At 40.3% G+C, this 18,513-nt stretch overlaps 1 protein-coding gene across 1 annotated transcript; it reads left to right on the forward strand.

The window, feature by feature from the left end:
* Positions 1–37: 37 nt before the first annotated feature.
* Positions 38–9,667, forward strand: KIAA1143 (KIAA1143 ortholog). The gene is made up of 3 exons (XM_035317780.1): positions 38–177; positions 765–924; positions 6,436–9,667. Exons 1-3 carry the CDS (start codon positions 70–72, stop codon positions 6,645–6,647), a joined length of 480 nt encoding a protein of 159 aa, XP_035173671.1. The 5' UTR covers positions 38–69; the 3' UTR covers positions 6,648–9,667.
* Positions 9,668–18,513: the final 8,846 nt, after the last annotated feature.

Consider the following 18,513-nt stretch of genomic DNA (forward strand, 5'->3'; position numbering starts at 1 on the left):
GACGGGGAGAGAAGGCGCCGGGGGGGGGGGGGAGGAGGAAGAAGAAGAGGCGGGGGGGAGGCGGCCGCCATGAGCCGGAGGCCGCAGGTCTCCTACGTGCGGCCGGCCGAGCCCGCCTTCCTCAGCCGCTTCAAGCGGCAGGTCGGGCATCGGGACGCGCCCACGGTGGACACCAAGGTAACGGCCCGGCCACGGCGTGCCCCGCTCGGGGCAGTAATGCTTGCAACAACCTGGCGGGGAGCCTCGATAACAAAGCTACCAGGACAGGGAGCTTTGTGCGATATTAGCTTAATAATAATCTTAAAAATAATTGTGTGGCAGGCCTTACTTGTACGGTAAAGATGAAGAGCAAAAGCAATGTATTTGTTGCCTTCCGAGATCAAACTGTTTTGGTCTTCTGTTAGAAGCGCACGTCCTGTGTTTTTTTGTTTCCTTAGGGGACTCCGTGAGTTGGAGTGCTGTCTGAACAGCTAGCAGGGTGCCCAGCTGCAGTGCGTCACAAGAGTCCACGTACAGGCATATCTTAAAAAAACAACCTGGCTATGCTTTCTGTGTCGGCAGTGCCTATGGTGGGCTGCGGTAACATCGACTTCTGCAGAAGGATGTGACTGACGCTAGTTTTGTGTCATTCAAAGCACATTAGAGAGCCTGGTGCTGTCAGCTGTGCCAAGTTACGCTAACGTTGCCGCAAAACTGAGGCCTGCGAGTTACTAGCTCGCTGTTGCACCATTGATTGGATTTCCTTCTGTTTCTTTTCTCTGCAGAGAGAGCAGCTCCCGCTTGCAGATAGTGATTCTGAGAATGGCAGTGACAAGGAAGATGAGCAGCCTCAAGTGGTAACGCTGAAAAAAGGGGACTTGACTGCTGAAGAGGCAATGAAAATTAAAAAGCAAATCAAAGAGGCCTTGAAGTCAAGTGAACCAGGTGAATATCAAACTATTAGTTTCCTGCTTTATATAACCAGCGGGAACCATAAAAGGGAGGTTGATGATACTTGCTCATTTTCTAACATTTAATACTACCTTTGATTTCTAACCTGAAGTAATAGAGAAGTAACTAAAGTAATATCCAAGTCGTCTTGCTTTTTATACTGTTGGAGTTACGTTCTTCTTGGTGGTGCATCATCCTACCTCTAAATACCACCTTACTTTTTTGGGTTGGCAAGGGGGCATGGGGTTAGCCTGCTACCCAGTCTTTTTGACGTTACCTGTGGTAACTTCTGAGCTCATTAATCAGTTGATTAACCTTGTTTGACAGTGGGGTGGGTGTCTTATGGGTAATCTTACGAGTTTGTGAAATAATGTTTGTGTAGAAGGAAGTTAACTCAGGTTAGTGCTTCAGTGGAGAGAATAGCTGGTTGGTAAGCTCAATTACCTTTTCAGTTAACTGACTGATCCACATTATTACTTGCTTGAAATCATCCCCAGTATGTGTTGTGACTTGCACGGCTAGTAGTTAGAGGGCACGGAAAACGTACCCTAAGAATAGCGAGAAGATGAGTGAAGTGCAGCATTTCAGTTAAAAACTAAGGGTGCATCTCTTGATGGGAAATGGATGATTCATTGTATTGTTCAGTCTTTTTTGAAAATCTGTTTATAGATCTATATTCTTAATCAAGTGGAAAAACTGCTAATTCTTTTATTGAAGTGTAATTGGTGTTGCAATTTGTATAGCTGTCACATGATTTCTTTTTCAAAAGTGGGATCACCCTCCTACTATTGCTAGAAATTTCAACCAGTGGAAAGAAATGCCATTCTTTCTGAGCATTGGTTTCTTTTTCATGTAAGCAACTGTATTTTTGAATGATCCCTGTAGGAGGAAAAATTATTTTGTAAGGCCAGGCAAAAAGAAGCAGTTGTCCATGAGAATCCATTGAGGTCCGTCTTGTGGAAAAAATAGTCCAAAAGCAGCCCATCTACTCAGTTGAATACACAGTGTGAAAATGGAAGTGTGTTTGATAAGAGTAACTGAAATTCTCTGGTGGAAAAGTTATTCCTAAGACAAAAATGTATGTAGGGAGGATAGTAGAATTGAGTCCCTGTGGGGCACTAGGATCTCTGCTTATTAAACCTTCACTTGCTGAGTAACAACATGCATTTGGAGGACAAAAATCTGCAATAGTGTAGCAGGACTGTTGAAGTGCTATGCTCTGGGTAGTGCTGCCTTCTACTTCACATTATTGCGTTGCTGTTTGCTCGTCTGCCTTTGCTGTTAATGTGCGGTCTTGGCCTGCTCTTCCTTTTTGGGCTTATGGGAATTCACAGGGTAAATGTGTTTGTGCTCCTCTCCTGTATAGAGGACTGGTGTGAAATGTTCACTGAAGCTGTAGGTGACCGCTACAGCTTTCTGAAGGCTTCTTTGAACCTTTGTCCATCTTTGCCCTGTCAGTGTAGAGATTTAAATCTAGAGATCTACTTTTCGGTTTCTAGTCAGAGGCAGGCATTTAGGCAGGTGGTTACTTCCAGTTTAACAAAGAGAATTTAGAATAATGTTTTAGTTTCTTTTCTTTTTTGGGTACTTGTCACTTGTAAAAATGGGAAGTACAATGAACACTTGTTGCATGGTTTGATTAAATTTCTCATTTATTTTATTTTATCTCAAGAGTTGAAAGTGTTGAAATTAGCCCCAAATTGGATTATCAGTGAAATTATGTGAAAACTGAAAGGGTAGAAGGGAAGCAAATTTCGGAACTAATCTTTCTTTCCACCATGTTGACATCCATGCCAAAGCACTTTGGTATGTAGTACGTAATGTATTGCTTGCTGACTGTCTGTTGTGAACAGAAATTGTTAATCTTTCAAGAAAATTGCAAGTTCTCTGTTTTGAGGTTCTGCCCTCTCCTCTTTTGTGTATCTGTAAGGGTTGTCTTCATTTGAAGGTGCTTGTCTTCAGGCTTTGGCTTGGGATATTATTCTAGGATTTTTCATTTCTCATTCATATCCTTTCTGCTTCATTTTGTTCTACAGCCAGTTTGATATGGGTTCACTTTTTTATCTCAGGCACCAGCAGTTCCTGTGACTTGTGTTTTCTTTAACAGATGAGTGACACTTTTGCATTAATTTGGAAAAAAAAAAAAAAAAAGTTGATTAATGTTCTAGCTGCACTTAGCTGCCTCCTGAGGCAGAACAGAATTTATTGGCTTTTGCAAGTATAGTCATAAAGAACTTTTTTAGTTAACCTTTCCTATATGAGAAAAAAGTCCTTGCATATTGACATTTTTTATCCATAGAGGACTAACTCAGATGCTTTTTAGCCTCTAAGTCATCTGTTTAACAACAGTCATTTTCTTTAATACTTTTATACAGTATTCTATAAATGGTAACTGTCAGTTCAGAGATAAATAAAAAGGGTCTTAGGAGAAATTAAGTTTGCACAAAAGAAGAGATGGTAATTGCTGCAAGACGCTTTCTCCTAGCATTCATTATAGTCTCCAAAATTGATTTTTATGCTGCTTTTCTAGTTCGTCTGGCCTCTGGGGCACCCTGCAAATGACCAAATTTGGTGGAAGGTGTCCTTAACTCATTCAAACTCTTGTAACATTACTTTGCATTCTGTATGGTGGGGCTGCGGGAGGAAAAAGGCGAGGAAAGGCAAGAATACAGCCCTTGCTGTCTTGCATATCAGAGCTCTTTCCTTAGCACACACAGCTGTTATATCACATTTACAGTTCATGCTGTCCTTCACTGTGTGAGCAGTAGGAATCTAAATCAGAGTTAATCTTACAGTGTTTCAATAACAAAAACATTCCCAAAGATAGTTTTATTTCAGTGTCCTCATTAAATGTATGAGACCACATACCTGAGGAAGATTGGTCTTTTTATCCCCATGGTACCAGCGTGTGTGGAATTCCTGTAGTAAATATTTCCAAAGGTGTGCGTAGAGATGGGTACCCAGAAAGCACTAGAAATCTGAAACTGCTGACCCAAACTTCTAATCTCAGAAGCCACTAAAAAGTTTACTAGTTTACCATATTTTTTTTCCAGCCTTTGTCATTGAATAGACATGTATTTTCAAGCACTGTTTGTACAGCTCCTCCTGTCTTTCCTGCTAATTTAGTGGCATTTGTTTCCTCTTGCGGCCTAATTAACTCATGCAGACAGAACTCACTGCTGAAAAGTTGGGCTGCTAACCGTGCAAATGACTACTAAATAAAAAATAAAGAGAAGGGTAGTGCTTCTTTTTCAGATACTCAGTTATGCTCTCCTTGTAAGATATAAATTGTAATTGAGAGGAAAAAGTTTTCTGAATTGGTGGCTTCTTAAATTGATGTCACCGGTGAAGTGAGTTTTCAGCTCCGTGTCTGAATATGCCCTTCATAGCCAGCCAGCATAAAGGTTTCTGACACATGGAGAAGCAACAATGACTAAAAACACTCACAAGCTGAACTACTAGCGATTTTTTGTCCCCTTTCTTAAGATAAATGGATTTTATTATTTCTTCTCTAGTGGTTTTACATTGGTTGTCTTTTACTTCAGATGTTTCAGTGTGTTTATCAGAAATCCTGCTTTCTGTAATTTGTAACGCTGATACTCCTTTTCCATGGAGTCTTTTATCAGGGCTCTGTTTTAAAAAACTGCCAACACTGAGATTGCTTTTTCAATGTCTTTGCATTGCTTAACACATTTCTGTTTCTGGAGATCATCAATATAAACATAAAAGAGACCTGATGTGTAACACCCTGGTAAAATTAGAATCGATAAGGTGAAGTTCTTTACCAAATGGAAAAGAAAATCCTAACAAGTCAACACAAACGTCTTGAGCTGCTTCCTCAAATTCTTTTAAAAAGCATAGTCTGTACTCCCTCTTCCTGCAATTTGCTTAGGTAACGCTGAACCTGCTGTGTTTTGTCACCTGATTGATTCTTTGTCAAGCACTGCTGACGCATCGTAGCTCTCTGAAATTGTCCTGGGCTTCCTGCTGAAAGGATTGTCCTTGAGCATATAATGAAATTTGGACAGTGTTTTACCAGGACAAGAGCTAAAGTCTTTTCCTTTGATGCAAAATGATCCACAAGTAGTATTGAGGTGACAGAGCTAAAGCAGTTGCAGTTTTGGTAGCTTCTGAGCTTTGTTCTAATTACACATTTTGTTTATTAAGAGTTTGGTTTGCATTGCAAAGATACCTATCAGTTTCTGCATCTGTTAGACAAGAAGAAATATCAGTGCAGTTTGCAGCATGGGTACTGGGAGAATTGGGAGTAAAATTGAAATTTTACTTCAATTTCCTTCCAGTACCTAGAGGGAGCCTACAAGAAAGCAGGAGAGGAACTCTGTCAGGGAGTGTAGTGAAAGGACAAGGAGTAATGGCTTTAATCTAAAAAAGGATAGGTTTAGATTAGATATTCAGAAGAAATTATTTACAGTTAGGAGATTGAGGCACTGGCACAGGCTGCCCAGAGGAGCTGTGGACGCCCCATTCCTGTCCGTGTTCAAGGCCAGGTTGGATGGGACTTTGGGCAACCTGGTTTGGTGGGACGTGTCCTTGCCCATGGCAGGGGGTTGGAACTTGGGTGATCTTTAAGGTCCCTTCCAATCCAGACCGTTCTGTGACTCTGTGATTTCTCCATGAAGTACATAGTTCAGATGGAACTTCCTGTGTTTCAGTTTGTGCCTGTTGCTTCTTGTCCTAATGCTGGGAGCCACCAAAAAAGTTTGGCCTCATTTCAACCAATGCTGTGTATGGCAACACTGAAATGAGTGTTCTCCTATAGTGCTTATGCACTGAGAAAGGAATCTGTGCTGAAGATATTTATAGTTTTTAAGTAACACATAATTTTGTCAAACTTGTATATTGTTATGAAATTTCTGTTGAAAAATGAATTTCTTACGAGTACTTTAGGAGAAATGTCTTGCACAAAACCTATGGTTCTTTAATATTCTGTCATGTATTTGGTTAAAAATTGAAAACTACTGTAGCATGGGCTTTTGTGTCTGATTCATGATTTAAAATTTCACATTTTTTTTTTCCAGAAATATTGCTTTGATGCTTTCACTTGTGCAGTAGCTTTCCTCCTTTGCCTGATAATCCTGAGAGGGACTTTTTAAAAAATTATTTGCTCTAATACATGCAGAGAAGCAGAATTTGTAATTTCTTGAAAAGGTATAGCATATTGGAGTAAAAGAAAAGCTTTGCCTTGTATATTGCCATTTTGTTCTTTAAAGAGATTCCAATGATTTTGTAATAAGTTCATTGTTGTCATGGATTTTACAAAGACTGAATTGAAATTAGAGGATCATACAAAGTTGTCCTCTCCATTTTGATAAGTGGATGAGGCTGGATTGTGTGCCAAAACTTACATGTATGTTCATGATCATTTTATTCCATTAGAGGTCTCACTGGTCTTGGTTCTGGGAAAAGGAAAAGACAAGAGTGAAGTTCTTTATGTTTGTGTGAACATGTGAAGATGAGTTCTGATTTTATTCTATTTGTTAATAGATGGTGAACCAGAACCTGCTGATGGAAAAATTATGTTCAGGAAACCAGCCAAACGTTCATCAGAGAAGCTTTTGGACTTCAATGTAAGTTCAAGTAAGAAGATCAAAGAGGGAAAGAAAACTGAGAGAGAAGCAACTGCTTCTCAGAGTACAGCTAAGCAAGTTAAAAACAGCAGTCTTCTCTCATTTGATGATGAAGAAAATGATGATTAGGAGTTGTGTTTATTTATATTTTAGTTATCCTTCCAGGTATTTGAGTAAGAATGAGGGTTTTCTTAGAAATCGGAGCATGGTATCCTGATGTTCTCTTGCTTTGTTGTAGTTCAACTAGTGAAACATAGTATACAACCAGCATGAGCAAAACTGAGCTCAGATGTTCCAGTTCAGATGGAACTATATGAGTAGTATCTCATGTCTTTATTTTTAAAGGAAAATTTAAACATATATAGCAAAGCTATTTGTGACCACAAATGAGTAGCACAATACAGGTGTACATATTCAGCTTAAAATTAATTGATTGAAAATGTATTTAAAATGTCTTCCATTACTAAAATTGTATTTCCTCTCTATCTAATGGCCATAGCGGAGAACTGTTTTTTTCTTTTTGTTTGTTTGTTTTTTAATTATTATTGGCTTAATGCTCAAAAGAGAGACTTCATTGCTGTGGAACAGAAATTGACCTCTTTTGCTTCATACCTTAACAAAAGCTTGCACTAAATTTTGCATGTATGGTTTGGCAGATTAGCTCCTTGTAAGCTCTCTTGCAGTAAGTGAGCCTGCATTTGCTAAAATTACGTAGTCTTAATGCTGTCTTCAGTGAACACTGTTCAAGAAGCACCAAATTAATTTGGATTGATTGTGCTAGTAAGATATAAAAATTCGGATTGTATCAATTAATGCAAAGGAACGATTTTTAAACCCTTTAAGACTGTACACTTTGGTTGTCACACTGATGTATTAAGATGGGGTTGGTTTTTTTTTTTGGAAGTGCATTTGTTCTAGTTCGCTACATATGTATTTGTAATTATTTCGGATCTCGGTTTATTTTTTAAAATGTATTTCATTCTTAAGCTGTAGAAAACTACCAATTTCATTTCAATAGGAAATTGTAAACAGAAGATTAAGTTAAGAAATACTATCGTTGTGATACAAGGTTTTAATTTTTTTTTCAATTGACCATGTACAGTACACTGATACTGACCATTTCTGTATTATTTATGTAACGGGGTGTGCAGAAATTCTAATAACACTGGGAACTGATGGGACTGGGGAGAACAAGAAGGTAGAAATGGAACTAGTGAGTCTGAAATGACTTGATAGTATTGTGTGTTCTTGCAATACTTAAGCACGACTGAGACTGCTGCAAAATTATAGGGTATGAGACAATGAAACCAGTTCTTAAGCTGTGTGACAGGTAATTTGAAATCATTTGGGCTGTAAAGCTTCGTTGAGGAGCAAATTTGAAGTAGCTGTGTGAAACAGCTGGTTTTAGTTTGTTAATCTGGTATTAAACAATAAATTATGATTTCTGTAAGTGGTCCCAAGGTATTTAAATGAAAAATTCAGAGCATAAAGTGGGATTTTTGGAGTCACCTGATAATGAAACCTATTTTAACTGCTACTTGTCTCCAAATATCACATCCTCTTACAGCATAAGATCAGATGCAAGCCTGCCTACTATTTCTAACTAATTAGGAGTGTGCCTGATTTTGAAAATGAATAGGTATATTGTCCTTTCAGAAAATTAAAACCAGGCCTATAAATGTATGTTAACACGTGTGGCACTGGTCTGATATTAGAACTGCCAGATAGATGCAGTATGACAACCTGAGGATTCCCATGAGGACATTTGCATTTGTAGGTATGTAATTTGTCTGTATTCAGCATATGTAATAAAGAAAAATGTAGGATATACACAGTCAGTGGTTCCCAGGGATTAATCTTTCCGTATTCTTTGTATGCCTAGCATTTGTTTGATTCCATTTTTAAAATATATATATACCCATGAGGAATACTGTAGTGTTAAAGTATTCTGAAGGAATATTTGGTCGCATTTAAATGACTGAGTATATACTTTGACTTTCTGAGACCAATCTGCAAGAATGAGTTAACCAGTGAATGCTTACCTAAACTTTTTCAGTTTTGTCCATCAGCACAAAACCACACTTGCTTACATTTTCCTTGCCCAGCCTGAAAGTTTGTCAGTTTAGCTGCAAGGCAGCTCAGGAGATGTGGTTGTCAAGAGATAAATCCTTGCCGTGGATCAGAGGGAATTCACATTTTCCTTAAAATCAGAGAGGGCCTCCCAAATGAGGAGCCTATTTGACACGTTCAAAATAAGAGTGAGTTCTTGTTTGAATCCTGTCAGCAATTGCATTTAAACAAAATTTACCATTTCTACTGAAAGTCTTGTTAGATTGAAGTCCGGTAAAAAGAGAGTTACCTCAAAATTCTGGGTGCAGTGCTTTTGCTTAATCATGCTCCCTGCCCTGCAACTTCATGACAGATGTCTGGAATGCAAATACATTAATTGGGTTTGCTTGGAAATAACATAATGAAAGGTATGCAGCACAAAGGTAAGCAGCGCAGCAGGGGAAAGAAAGGTGGATGCAGAAACCCAATTTCTTTCCTTTATTCCAGCTGTGATTTGTAGTGCTCCGACCAGGAGACCTTTGTATTCATTGTATTTCACTCCCAGTTCACCTAACAATAACTAATTGGATATATTTTATTAAGAGGTGTGAGTGATGCACAGAAGTGTTTTAGTCAAGTAGTCATGTGAAAATCGGTGTTCTTAATGCGACACACCAGGAAAATTACATACGCCATCAACACCCCATGAAACCTGTGACTGAAGAGAACAATTACTTGTTCATTTAGGAAAGAAATGTGAAACTGTCTTAAGCAATCACCTGTCTTGAGCAATGGGCCATGGAAAAAATAATTGCAAGAACTTTCTAATAAGGGGGAAGCCAAAGTGAGTAAGTACATGAAATGTGGGGCTGTCCACTAGAATGGACAAACTTCCTGGCCTTTTCTCACATATTTTTTTTTTTTTTCTCCTGTAGTGAGGAATGTATTTCCCCTCTTTCCCCTGCCCCTCCCCTGGAGCTGAATGAATGTAGCTGAGGTTTGTTACCCAATATAGGAAACCTGTTCCGATGTGGCCTGTTAACTAATATGGGAATTTTGTACAGTTTTTATTAATAAAATCTTTGAAATTTTCCAGTTCATTAAGACTCAAAATATTTATTGATGGTGTTATTTCTCACTATTAGCTAAACAGTAAGCGGGAGCAAACCTAGTGAACTGTAGTAGCATAATAGCATACTAGCAGTAGGTGCTTATAGTGGAGGCTACATCTCAACTTTCCAAGCACCTTATTTCAGAGCAGTGCTCATGTCTCTGATCAAGGAAGGAGATCAGGGAAGGAGATCACTCTGTATTCAAAAGAAATAAGATCTTTAAATGACAGGAGTCAAGGTGGATCCTCAAGAATGCTGTGTTATTGAGAAAGGACTTAACAGAGATACAGGATGGAGTGAAAAAGAAAATGCATGTATGGGCAGGTAACCCAGGAGTTCCTACCTTTGGTTATATCTCTTGCCTGTCTCGTAAAGTTATTTATTTTTTTCTCAACTGAAAACAAATTTGTTGGACTGCAAGAGTTCATTTCATTTGCCTAAATAGGAAGGGATGAGCTGGTAGTCTATCTGATAGCTTTTGTGTCCAGCACTTTTCCAGGAATTATCATTTGGAGGATCAAAGGCTGTGTTCTGCAGACACTGAGCACAAGAAACCTGTATTTAGCTGTTCTAATTACACATTTTTTAAGTTTCATCACAGGACTTAATGTCTTTTTTTTAACAGTGCTCCAGTATATAATCCTGTTAGGAAGCTGCAGATTTATAATGAAGCAGGAAGTAGCAATGTCATCGTTTCAGCTGATTGTTTCCCCTGTGCTGTAGTGTATTAACTAAGTAATGCTTCACTTGGCTCTGTAGAGCCAATTGCATTCTCAAGGACATCAGGCATGCCTGAAGATGAGTCATTACCTTTGGTACAGCACAAGAAGTATGATGTGCAGCCTCAGCAAGTGTTTGTCCATTGAAGTTGGTTAATAACCTATAGCCCTTTCCCGTGGCAAGATGCCATAAATCAGTCCTTTGTCTATTTACCAGACAGAAAGCCTGGTCTATCAGCTGCCTCTTCAGTGTCATCCCATTGTTCCCGTTCCTGCAATGTGGCGTTAACCTGCAAAGAGACTTTCCGTGTCATGGGCCTGCCCTTCTGCCCCACTTCCTTGAGACCATTCCAGAGGCAGCAGTCACAGGGCCAGCCATCACAGATGGAAGAAACACTACCAGGTTTTATACGAGTGGCTGTAGCGTCCTGTGGACCTAAACATTTTCAGAACCTATACGCTCTCAGATCCAGCCTGTGGGAGGTAACAGACTGAATTTTACAGTGTTTTTCCCGTCATCACTTCTTACTCTTCTTTCTTTCTTCCTTCCTTCCTTGGAGGTAAAGCAACAGCTGGCGAAAGCAGTTTTTCCTCTATCAGGAGATGTAAAGTGTCTTTGGTGCCATTCCAATCCATATGGCAAAGCGTTCCTTTCCCTTGACTCCTGTGGCAGTCCTCAGTGCAGTCCCTGTTTAGTTAAGGCCATGGGCAAGAGGAAGCTACCTTGAAACAGGCAGAAGTTATTATTGTTGTTAAGCCTCCATGGGGTAACGGTGATCACGGCACACTTCTGGTTTTGATATCATAAAAGAGTTGTTCCCTTAGGGACAACGTAGTAACAATGAACTTTAAAAGGGCAGATTATAAAACTATGAGGAAAATGGTTAACAGCAGGCTGAAGGGCAAAGAGAAATACTTAAAAAACATAGAGATCTGCCTGGAGGCTATTTAAGAGCATTGTATTAGAGGCACAGATGGTTTGTATACCTCTGAGCAAAAACACAGCATACGAAGAAGAATGAAACTCACAGGGTTACGTGGGAGAGAAGTGTGAGCCTAGAAAGGTTGCAAATGCATCCCTTCAGAATGACAGCTCGACTGAATGACAGACAAGGAAACATTATCAGGAGAGTGGAAAGGGCTGCAAAGTGACAGTGCTAAGAAGGAGCATCTAGCAGCTACTGACTGTGGATGCTGAGGTTGAAACACTGAAAAGAGCGATTCTAATAATGTACTACTAAGCACTTGCTTTTGAAAACTGGGCTATTCCAGATGAGACTTCAGAAAAACAACGCTGCTCTTAATCTCAGTTAGAACAAAACAGAGTTGTTTGGTCAAGTCAAAGCGGTCTGCAGTTTTAATATGCGAGTACGCCAAGTTTAAGAGTAAGGAGCCCACCCAAACATAGTTTCTCTACAGTAGGACTTTTATTTTACCTTGCCTTAGATTCAGTGCCAAAAATGATGCCTTTAAATCTTTGCCAAAGAATGCAGAGATAAAAAGAATCAGATGCTTCTAAAAAGTCTTAGTAAAAGCAAAAAATTACTTTTTCTTTTTTTTTTTTTTAGAATTTTGTGTTGAGAGGGAGACTACTTGATAAGGATGTAATAAGATCTGCAGAGCGTTTTAACACCAGTGTGCAGTTGGATGGTTGCAGCAGTTTGTTGTGTATCTTGAGAACAGGAACACACCGATTAGAAATTAGAAGGGGAACATCTCAAGTATCTCATAGTTGTCCTTCACAAATCTGATGATGTATGCAAAAAGTGTCCTTGTGAAATCAGAGAAAGGTATTTTCTGGTTTAATAAAAAGGAAAGGCAAGGGAAGGCTACCACAGCTATTTTGGCAATAAAAACTTGATGCACGCAGTCTCAGTAGGACTAGAGCCCTGGCATCCAGGCTGTTTTATTCTGCCCTGTTAAATTGAAACAAACAATTCAGCTGCCTCAGTCTCCTCTTTTCTCCTCTGACACGCCAACTATCCCTAGAGAAGAGATTAAGCATTGTTCTGAGCAGTGCCACAGCAGTAGCAGCAGTTTTATAATTTAAGGACTGCATAAAATTTATGGAGCACCGGGCAGAGCTTAAATCAATTTTACGATATTCATAAATTATTCCAGGCAGACCGTGTTTGTGTAGCAAGCCCATGATGTTTGAGGCGTTTATCCAATGAACAACAACATTCAGAACAGGGATTTTCAAAGGCCCCGGTGGGAATTACGCATCTGAGTTCGGTGGGAATTAGAGGACTTTTTCCTTTGAGCTAGTTGGTATTCCACTATTAATTTTTAATCATGCCAAATTATACATATTTGTTGAAAATCAAAGCTAGATGAAGGTGAAATTCAGAGGATATTTTAAAGTTCACTGCTATTGTGATTAATGTGGTAACTTACAACAGCGGCTGTCATCTCGTAGTTCTATTTCAGGTAAAATACCACTGTGGCACTTGAAGAGCTAGTCTTTTTCTTACTCCGGTGTCTTTTTTGTGTTCTTTAGGCCCCGTTGCTATGAGGAACCTTGTTTTCTGTCTGCTTGAGGCTGGACATGCAAATTGCTCCATGTACAGGCAGCTGCTACGAAGAAGGATCCACCTTTAGAGCAGAAAGAGAAAAAAATAGCTGGTTCCTCTTAGCACGTTTCAAGACTGTGTAAGATAAATCTAATCCATATAGTATAGATTTGAATAGGGATTGAACTTTCCTCCTGGACAACTAACTAACTTGATCAAGGTAGTTTGAGATGAGTAAGTTTAAACTGAAGGAAGTTAAGTGTTTAACACACCAGGATCTTGCCTTAATTCCTATAGCGTACATAAATGATGAGAGTGACCGACTCAGTGGCCATTCTGCAGAAAGGGATCTGTGACTACTGTGAATTAAAAACTGAACACAGGCCATGATGAGAGGAACACCGATGCAATTTAGGCTCTATAAATAACTTGTCATGGGGAAGAAAAGTGAAGCAATCCTACCCTGCTTATTCTTTGCTCCAGACCCTAGCTGGAGTAATGTGTCTCCTTTAGTGCACTATACTTCAAAAATGAAAGATGCAGGCCAATTGGAAAGCCCAGCAGAAAGTAATGGCATTGATCAGAAGTCTAGAAAACATGACTTGTGGGGATAGATAAAAGAAATGGGTTTATACATCTAGAGAAAGGAGATGCAGAGGAGGCAGTAAGAACGTGATTCCACTCTTGAGATATGTAAAATTTGCAGGAAAGAGAAAAGTAATAAATTGTTCCGCGTGTCCACTGGGAATAGAAAAAAAAAGCTAATGGATTTAAATGGCAGCAAAGGAGATTTAAGGAAGACATTAGGACAGGCTTTCCAGCTGTAACTGTAGTGAAGTACTGAAACAGATTGCCTGGGGAGGTTGTGGGATCTTCATTGCTAGACTTTTTAAGAACAGGCTAGACAAACATCTGTCAGGAATGATTTGGGTATAATTGATCCTGCCTTAGGGCAGAGGGCTGGACTAGATGACCTCGCAAGGTCCCTTCCAGCCCTATTTTCTATGGTTCCCTCATTAGGAAGGCTGATACGATATTCCTAGGACCTTATCATTCCTTTTAGAAGCAAAAATATACTATAGCAATGCCAAGAGTCAGATTAAAACTGACAGTATCTAGGGAAATTCAAAGCTTCAGGTTGATATTCCACGCTTAATTATTAACATTTGAATGCATGAAACAAAACTGGATGTGTTCAAAAGCTAAATTATTGGGAGGCTATGCAACCGAGTCCTTTACGACTTGACCATGATCTTTCTAACAGCGTGAGAAGCTGTATCTTCTAACATTAATCTTACATACTGCAACTTTGATTTCATCACTTAACTTAGTAGCTGGCATTGTTCTTCAGCATCTACCATACTCCAGGTGAGGAGACTCTTAGTTCTGCATGTCATCACATATTTGTCCACATTATGCTTCCACTCACTCCTTCTCCCACTCCAATTTATCAATAATGGTAGCGCTCAGCTTCCCTATGTGACTGTGCTGAAATCACTAATACCACTGTTAAAGCGTGTAGTACATTTCTCTCCATTCTCAGACACGGTATATTCCTCCCACTGCTTTCTGCTCACATCCTTTTATTCCTGTTGATAACTTTCATTTTCATCTGTCTTTTGCTGCTTTCCCTTCAAGCTGTGCTTGCGTTACAAACTGCGGTTCAGCAGTTCAGCAATTGGATTGCATCCAAATATTACCAAATGCCACATCTTTTAATATCAGAAAGAGCAGCTTGAATTTTCTTCAGTGCAGTGCTGTGAAAGACACACTGGCATGTTTTCTGTGCAAATGCCAAAAAAAAAAAAAAAAAAAAAAGGCAACAAAAGATGGGGGGTGTGAAGCAAGCTGAAATGTCTGCATTCCCAGAATTTTCTGTTCTCCCTGATTCCAGGTTTTAGTTCATGACCCAGCTGCTGATTTATGTAACTCGGTGGAACTATGCCAGTTTAGAGCAGCCAAAAATTTGGCATGGTCACACTTGTGATTGGTGGTACCTTAGTGTTCAGCTGTGTGACCCCCTATGTTTCTCTCCCCAGAGTTCATGTGTATTCTTTGATGATCACAGCCCTTGGGTTCTGAAAACGCATCTGTCAAACCATGAAGTGGGGTTATAATTATATATATACACACACAAGTACATATATGTATGCATACAGAGATATTTGAGTTTGATTTGACTGGAAAGCCTTTTCATGGCTTTTGAGCTTTTCTCTGCAACTACATGGAAGATAGAAACTGAAGTAAAAATATAAAGAAAAGCAGAATTAAACTGGGGTTTTCCTATAATCACATACTTCCAAAAGCTGAGATTGGAAAGAAGTCAATGTATACCCTGAAAGCTGGCAAAATTATGACTGGATGTTTGGTCATTAAATAGTTTTACTGCATATTACAGAGAGAAGGGTGGTATCACTTGTCTCTCATGGTGGTGAGATGCTCCTCGGGGTTCTGTAAGACACCATTTCCTCTAGGAATCTTCCCTTGCTGAAGTGACAGTAGCACTGAAGCTGTGGGCATTGCGTGAGGTTTGCTGTAGAGGAGGACTTCCCTTGGTGGTTGGGGGCTTTGGATCAGAGTCAAGAGTAGTATTTGTCATGTTTGCTCCTCTGTTTTGCTCAAGACTTATATGTTACATGTTCTGGAGAGATGGCCAAAGCAATGCAGATACGCTGGTGTGTCCAGATCGTGACTACTTTACTGACTGTGTTGTGCATTCATTGAGCATATCCCCAGCTCCTGCTGTTTTTGCGTATGCTGGGAACAAAGTAGACCTCCAGGTAGGTGCTCCAGAGCCCATGTACCCCTTACATTTTAACTAAGATGCATTTGGATCAGCACAAGCCTTTGTCTGAGGAAGAATTTCCCTCACATCACTTATTTCTACTTTGCATTGCTCACAACCTTAATTTTCTTTCCCCTTTGGGTACAGTCCATGGCAAGGGATCACTTGACCTTGAAATGCAGCTTCATTCCTTTTGCCTATTGGTTAATGATGAGATTTTAAGGAAGGTAAGTCTTGCTTTTCAGACACTGCAATGGTGTCATTTCCTGCTCCTGTCACATACTTACAGAGTAATATTGTTTCTCAACATCTTGTTTTCCCGTGTTGGTACTTCACCATACACCATAACATGAGGAGAATAAAATATTTTTCCTACCCTTTCTGTGTCTAGCTTACCTATTTACATATGGTGGAAATGTTTTTGGATTGTGTATGTACTAGTGCATTGTTTTTTGTACCTCTTGAACCATTGGCTTTTTGGTTCTTCCTTCTATGGCCCCACTGCTGAGGCTACCATGTCACCCAGAAAATGTTCCCTGCGGGGAGGAAGGTGCATGCTCATTGCACCTCCTGAGCAGAACTGAAGCGAGCATTTGCAATGCAAGCCTGTTTCTTAAATTCAGTCAGTAAGATGTTGGCATCCTATCCCACTTCTGCAAACCTCCTGTGTTTCCTCTGCCTCCCAGCTTTGGGTTGGCACAGGCAGAGGCTGAGAGGCATGTGTGGCATGTGAATGGCATGCTACCATTCCTTCAAATCCTCTATAGCCTGGCCCTCTTCCTCCTGCAAGCTGCTCAGAGTTCACTGTGGCTGCAAGGCTGGATTTGGGTTTTAAGTGAGTTGGAGACTTCCATGTGTGAATGCTAAGCTTTCTTAAGGCACCTTTTGGTGCTTGAGAGACTGCATAGACTAATAAATAAATGCTTTTATCTCAGGTGTCAGCTTTAGGGCAGTCATTCGATAATATAAAAATAACATACACATGGATATCTGAGCTCTGTAGTTTAGAAAGCCAGTTCCTAGGTGATGTGATGGCTATAAGGTGTAACAATCCGTTAGCAAAAGTTTACACAGTACCTACCACAGAGGTACCATGCTTCAGGCTCTGGGGTGCTACTTTAGTAGAAAAAAAAATAAAAATAATTTGTAAATGAATAAAGAGAGATTTAAAAATCAATTTTCTTCACCAGACAGCAATCATTGAAATGGTTGCAGTTATCGCTGAGGACTAAGCGTATAAAATGCTTCAAGATACAGAATTGGATTCTATAAACATATAATTCTTTTATCAATAATTCTTATGAGCAGACTTCTTTCTACACTCTCCCCTTTGCCAAAACTCTCTTCTATTATATGCTGAGCTCATTTCCCTCCTGGATAGCCGTGGATTTGTTGGTATACAAATTAATTTTGTTATTGACCAGAATGAACATTTGGAGGATAAGAATGGCATTGCTATTCATACCTAAAGGTAATCAATACAGGTACAGAGGAATAAATATTTTCTAACCAAGTAAGCATCCTATCTAGTCTTATTCCATTTTTCTAAAACCCACAGGACTGTATCCTAGCTGCTGTACATGTGAACAAAGCAGTGATAGGCAATAGCATTTAAATCCTTCCTCCTTTTCCTTCAAAGAAAGTTCATGAGGGAGAAACTTCTGTCCTAGTCTTGCCTCCTCCTGCTCTCTGTCTCAAAGTCAATGAACTGTAACAACCTACATATCCTGTTTGATTGCAATTGCAATAATTATTTGTCCATCATCAACTTACTATACCAAAAACAGTGGAGGAGAAATAAATCCCTGCTTGAAATGGTTTGACATCTGTCTGGAAGTGCCAGTCAGCAGTTTGTGGCTACACTGTTTAAGAGAAAGGATGTGAGGGGACATTACATTACGACGATGTAGTGTGATTTAATTCACCTTGGGATTTGTATGCAAAATGAACATTATTAACTCATAAAAAGCAAAGCGAAGGGGAAAGAATGGCAAGAAAGGTAAGGGTAGATTGGGAGATAAAATGTTCCTGGCATATGCCAGTGATCGGCTCGTTACTCCTGACCAAGTGTTAGTACTGTTCGCCTTCGTTCAGGCTTTTGCTCAAAGACTCTCAGGAGAGCCTCACTTGCAATCGGATTCTGCCTTAATTCATACTTAAAATCAGTTGGAGGCTGACAAAATGTCAGAGCAAAATTGTGCTTTACTTCAGCTGGCTGTTCCTTTGACAGGATTTGCTAAGAAAATGCCAGACTGATGGGGAGAAGACCACTGGCTGCCCAGCCAGCAACCACGCAGCTCCAAAGAAGTCCTGGGCTCCGAGTGAAAGTCCTTCCAACACGCAGACGTGATTCTGGGGTGCCCAACACAGGGCTCTGCTGTGTCCTGCAGAGCTCATCCCCTTGGCGTTGTCAATGCCGCACCTGAAGGGCCCCACTAGGAGAGGCAATGCCGTCCCCTGCAGAAGGCAGTGGGGACATGGAGGAATGGAAGATTCACGCTCTGCTCAGGCTGCAGATGTGCAGACAGACAGACAGACAGAAGACCCTTGGGATGATAAGGAGGCAAGTGTGTGGGGTGCTGAAGCAAGTAGAGGGTGTTGGAGGAGAGGAAAAGGAGGGAGGACTGGGCAGTTTCGGGAGAGGCCTGATGCTGGAGCACAGCTCTGCCCTGGCACCGCGACATGGCAGCAGCACCGCCTGCCTCCCTCAGGCGGCCATTTCCCCCATGGCAGTAGGGTGGTGAAAATGCCCCACTCCTTCCCCTCTCTGGGCTGGTCGCCAAGGACATGGTTTGCCTGGTGGGAACCAGCGCGGCT

Source organism: Oxyura jamaicensis, chromosome 2 (assembly GCF_011077185.1).
Source record: "Oxyura jamaicensis isolate SHBP4307 breed ruddy duck chromosome 2, BPBGC_Ojam_1.0, whole genome shotgun sequence".
NCBI lineage: Eukaryota > Metazoa > Chordata > Aves > Anseriformes > Anatidae > Oxyura > Oxyura jamaicensis.

What these genes read in the sequence shown, in the direction of transcription:
- KIAA1143 (XM_035317780.1), top strand. Translation starts at nt 70, where the DNA reads ATGAGCCGGAGGCCGCAGGTCTCCTACGTGCGGCCGGCCGAGCCCGCC. An exon ending in CGCCCACGGTGGACACCAAG is followed by an intron (nt 178 to 764) that starts GTAACGGCCCGG and finishes TTTTCTCTGCAG; the next exon opens with AGAGAGCAGCTCCCGCTTGC. An exon ending in CTTGAAGTCAAGTGAACCAG is followed by an intron (nt 925 to 6,435) that starts GTGAATATCAAA and finishes ATTTGTTAATAG; the next exon opens with ATGGTGAACCAGAACCTGCT.